The sequence below is a fragment of the Lygodium microphyllum genome, chromosome 2 (genome assembly GCF_053477565.2).
Source record: "Lygodium microphyllum isolate KBCC chromosome 2, Lygodium_microphyllum_v1.1.10, whole genome shotgun sequence".
Taxonomy (NCBI): domain Eukaryota; kingdom Viridiplantae; phylum Streptophyta; class Polypodiopsida; order Schizaeales; family Lygodiaceae; genus Lygodium; species Lygodium microphyllum.
The window spans coordinates 34,910,866-34,916,012 of NC_141136.1; the positions used below are offsets into that span (position 1 = coordinate 34,910,866).

The following is a 5,147-nucleotide window of genomic DNA, read 5'->3' on the forward strand; positions in this document are numbered from 1 at the left end:
CATAAAGATTTGTTTCCTACTACTCCCATATGGTACACTTAGTAAGAGGAGTCTATATACAATCATGTAACAAATGGAAATAATTTCTTGCTTTACATCAAAGGTGGGATGATTTATTGAGATAAATTCTAGAGCCACATGCTTTTGAAGATTGTGTTGGCGTATTGTTTCATCCAATGGCCAGTTTGGTGGTTGTAAAAGGTGCAAATTTATAAAATACGTGTACATGAGCATGTGTTGGAGCAATTACCTCTTTTTTCTACTTCCTTTCTTGCTTTACTAGAAATTTTACCACTTAAACTTAGAAATCTAGAAGTAAATCGTTAACGAGGATTCACCATGCCACCATACCACAACAAAAACATATGTCCTAACGGCAAATAAGTGCACAGTGGTATGTGCTAGATTGCCCTTTTGTTTCGGCCTTTCAAAGGTCTTATTTTGAAAGAAAATGAAAATTGAGAAAAATAGATCTTAAACAAAACAAAGGTGGCTCTTAACTCATAACACCAGCATTAGGCAATGGTTATAGCTTGAGTGGGTTGAGTGTGTGGGTGTGCATATGGGTATGTGAGTTCAAACATTGGATGCATTGAAGCATCTTTCAAAGTTCATGACTTGTGTGTGAAAAACGAAGAGGTACTAAGACTAGGGTAAAGGGGCCAATAAAATAGTGCCCTCTAAAAGGAAAACACACCCCACCCCAATTGAGTGGCAATTTTACAAGAAAGATGTGGCTTTTTTAGCCACTTAACAATATAATATAAAATTTTTAAAATTACGAATGAGCTTAACTTAAGTCAAACAATTGAGCCATGTAAATTTTTAAAATTACGAATGAGCTTAACTTAAGTCAAACAATTGAGCCATGTAAATTTTTTTATATTTTAAATTTTGTAAAACCCTAAAAAACAATGTTTCCTCGAGTGTCACTCTATTGGCCCCTCACTGTCCCTCTTTTATGAACCTTTGATTTGTAACTAAATCTTGTTAGATGACAATCTATTGGCCCCTTTACCCTAACTGTTAGAACGAGGAATCATCCATGCATTGTAAAAGCATACGGTTGTGAAGAGTGCACACAACACAACCATGGTATGCATGTGTAAATGAACTTAATATGTGTATCGCAAACACAGAATGGCTTTTCCTTTACCATTAGCTACTTCGACAAGCACCCGGACCACCCAGGGAGTCGAATCATTGCCTCGAGAGCAGTTCCGGGGCAGCAGCAGCCATGTAAGTACCCTAGAGATCTTCCATTTCTTCCGCTTCGGCCTCCAGTTTCAATGTCCATCTGCATGAAAATGGATCCTCTCCTCTCAGATTCTTACACAGACAACCCGGCTTCAGCATCAGCCGACCCAGCCGCAGCTATGCCTCGAGACTTCCATCAGCACAACGTGCTCTCCACTCGTAGCATCATGCGACAGACGATCACAAGTAAACGAAGGAAAAGCAATAGCAGAAGAAGAAGGAGAAGGTAAAGAAGCACAAGTAATAAGGGACCCCCCTTCTCAAATGGCTCACCCAGAGAGACATCCTGTGTCCTCTCCGAAGACTTCTGGAGACAACCGCAGAGGCCAGTCTCCCAAGGATGGCTCTCGGTACCCTAGTAGCTACACGTTCATTGCGTTGCTCAAGGCTTGCGCTGAGCTGAAGGACCTTGAAAGAGGCAAAAGAGTGCATGCTGAGATTGCCAATTCAGGGCTGCTCGAGAAGGATGCTGCTCTTGGTAGTACCTTGGTAAGTATGTACGCTAAATGTGGGTTGGTTGCAAAGGCACAGGAAGTATTTGACTCGCTGCCAGTCCGAGACACAGTCACATGGAATGCTCTAATCACAGGCTATGTCCACCATGGCCATGGGGAGCAAGCTCTGACCTGTTTTGAACGCATGCGATGTGATGGAATATCTCCTAATGCAATCACATTTCTGTGCAGCCTGAGGGCTTGCAGTATCACAGGAGCAATACAGAAGGGTCAAGAAATACATGCTGAGATCACCCAACGAGGGTTATTGAAAAGAAATCTTGTTCTGGGCAACGCATTGGTTAACATGTATGCTAAGTGTGGGTGGCTCAAAAAAGCACAAGATGTTTTTGACAATCTTCCAGTTAGAAATGTAGTCTCCTGGAGTGCCTTGATTGCTGGATACACCCAGCATGGGTATGGCGAGGAAGCCTTGAACTGTTTTGATCAAATGCAGTCAGCAGGGATTCCACCAGATGCTCACACTTTTGTTAGCAGCTTGAAAGCTTGTGGCAGCTCAGGAAATCTCAAAAAGGGCCAAGAATTACATGCTGAGATAAATAGAAATGGTTTGTTAAAAATTGATGTTATTGTTGGCACTGCTTTGGTTGATATGTACACAAAATGTGGCTCCCTTGCTAAAGCACAAAAAGTGTTTGAGGAGCTTCCAGTTAGAAATGTTGTCTCCTGGAGTGCACTTATTGCAGCATATGCACATCATGGGCATGGTGAGGAAGCTCTGAGCTGTTACGAGCGGATGCTTCTTGAGGGGGTGTCACCAAATGAAGCTACCTTTATGTGTAGTTTGAAAGCTTGTGGCATCATTGGAGCTGTTGACAAGGGTCGAGATATACATGTTGCAATTGCCAGAAAAGGGCTGGAAAGGGATGCCCTTGTTGGCACTGCTCTGGTAGATATGTATGCCAAATGTGGGCTGCTCGCCAAAGCACAGGAAGTGTTCAAAAACATCTCGGTTAGAACTGTTGTCTCATGGAATGCACTAATTTCAGGATACGTTCAACATGGTTGTTGTAAGGAGGCTCTAGACTTTTCCAGTCATATGCTAGTTGAGGGTCACTCTCCAAACGCAGTTACTTTTGTGTGCATCTTAAAAGCTTGCAGTAGTGTAAGAGCCACAGACAAGGGTTTACAATCACATGCTGAGATTGCCTGTAAAGGGTTGCAGGAAAGAGATATATTTGTTGGTACTGCATTGGTTGATATGTATGTAAAATTTGGCTTGCTTGCAGAAGCTCAAAATTGTTTTGACAAGCTTTTGGTTCGGGATGTTGTTGCATGGAGCGCACTAATTGCTGGATATGCTGATCATGGATATGGCCAGGAAGCTCTAAATTATTTCAATCAGATGCAATTTGAGGGTATCTTTCCTGATGCGGTCACTTACGTGAGCTGCTTGAAGGCTTGTGCCAGCATTGGAGCCACACACAAGGCCCATGAAATACATGCAGAGATCTCCAGGAAAGGCTTGCTAGACCGGGATATTGCACTGGGCAATGCATTGGTTGACATGTATGTGAAATGTGGATTTGTTGAGAAGGCACAAGAAGTGTTTGACCAGCTTCCAGTTCGAAATGTGGTTTGTTGGAGTGCACTAATTGCAGGATATGGACACCTTGGAGAAGCTGATAAAGTTTTCAGTATTTTCGATAGAATGATAAGCGAGGGCGTAACGCCAGACTTGGTGACATTTGTAAGTGTTCTAAATGCATGCAGTCATACAGGACTGGTGGATAAAGGGCAGATGTATTTTGAGAGCATGAACAAAGTTTATGGAATAAGTCCAACTCTGGGGCACTATACTTGCATGATTGATCTTCTCAGTCGTGCAGGGCAACTAGACAAGGCATTGTTGATGATGAAGAATATGCCATTTGAAGCAAACCTTTTGATGTGGAATACTCTGTTGGGAGCTTGTCAGAAGTGGGGAAACGTGGAAGTTGGGAGAGAGGCATTTGAAAATGCAGTGCGATTCGATGAAACTGATCATGTGCCATATGTCTGTATGGCTAACATTTTTTCTGATGCTGGAATGCAGGAAGATGCAAACAGAATTGAGGCTATGAGGATGGAACGGCAAGCTTGGAAGAAGCCAGGACAATGCTGGTGGACTGATTGGAATGGCATCACACATTCATTTGGAACTGGTGGTCATCCTCACATGCAAAAGATCTATCTGAAGTTGGAAGAACTCTCCCTTAAAGCAACAAAGGAGGGATCTTGCCCAGGATCACAGTGGATGCTACAGGGCATTTCTGGTGATCCAAAAAAAGATATGTTATGTGGGCATAGTGAGAGATTGGCAGTTGCTTACGCTCTTATCAACACGTTTGAAGGGACACCGATACATATTGTCAAAGATATGCGGCTTTGTGGTGATTGTCACTTCGTTATATCTGTTGTATCAAAGATAGAGCAACGAAGAATTCTTATCAGAGATGCAAACTGCTCTCATATCTTTGAGGCTGGAAAATGTGCTTGTGGGGATTCTCGGTGATGCAATGAACTAGTAATTCCCCAGTCACTTCATATTTATTTTAAAAATTATTTGTGTGCAGGTCTGCATGAAGACAGGAAGGGTGGGAGGGCTATACAGGATTGTACATCTTAGCCAAGTTAAATTGGTATGTGAAAGCTTATACATGGTTATGGACTTAAAGCCCTTTACTAAGACTCAACTATCGTCTGCCAGGCTTTGCCCCAGCAAGTAAGGTAATCATTTCCAGCTTCTTTGTTGAAGAATATATAGACTTCAAGTTCAGAGTCAGTCTGCAACTGAAATAAAAGTACGTTGTATTTATACTGTTGCCTATGTTTTTGACTTATTCCCACTTGATCTTTTGAGCCTTCACCAGGAGTACCAACAGAAGCCAGACAACTTTTCATATGAGAACTAATATAAAACGCAAGAGGGGAAGAGAGGCATTAAAACATAAAATTGTGACTTGAAGTAAGAGAGGAGAACAAGAAACAATATAAAGGTATACATTTTTTCATCACTGGGAAGTTAACAGTGATGCCATGCACTACCAGAGGCAGGCTAGACATTAATATTCCTACTGAGATCTCCCATCCCGTGGCCTTTAATCTTCAAGGCTTAAAGGGGTGGATGTAAGTAGAGAGTAATGCCAACCTTCTGCCCTTCCTAGCTTAGAACTTCTTCCCAGCCATGAAATTGCCCTTTCAATGAGGCAAATGGTCATAATTACTTTCAAATTCCTAATCATGAAATCAATGCATCTTCTGTGCAATTATGCAAAATAGCCTTGCAATAAGTGGACAAAATCGGTTGAAGCAAATCCAAGTATTCTCAATGCTATGCTTGCAATTGATAAATCAGCAGACCAGATCCTGTTGGAAGTGTGGTAAGTTCAAGAG

At 42.0% G+C, this 5,147-nt stretch overlaps 1 protein-coding gene across 1 annotated transcript; it reads left to right on the top strand.

Moving 5' to 3' along the window:
* Window positions 1-1,072: 1,072 nt before the first annotated feature.
* On the top strand, window positions 1,073-4,573 carry LOC148039595 (pentatricopeptide repeat-containing protein At2g27610-like). The gene is made up of 2 exons (XM_087692099.1): window positions 1,073-1,239; window positions 1,327-4,573. Exons 1-2 carry the CDS (start codon window positions 1,141-1,143, stop codon window positions 4,264-4,266), a joined length of 3,039 nt encoding a protein of 1,012 aa, XP_087548225.1. The 5' UTR covers window positions 1,073-1,140; the 3' UTR covers window positions 4,267-4,573.
* The last annotated feature ends 574 nt before the right edge of the window (window positions 4,574-5,147 follow it).

Coding starts and splice junctions, on each gene's coding strand:
- LOC148039595 (XM_087692099.1), top strand. CDS start 1,141: ATGGCTTTTCCTTTACCATTAGCTACTTCGACAAGCACCCGGACCACC. Junction 1,240..1,326: donor TCCGGGGCAGCAGCAGCCAT/GTAAGTACCCTA, acceptor CTCTCCTCTCAG/ATTCTTACACAGACAACCCG.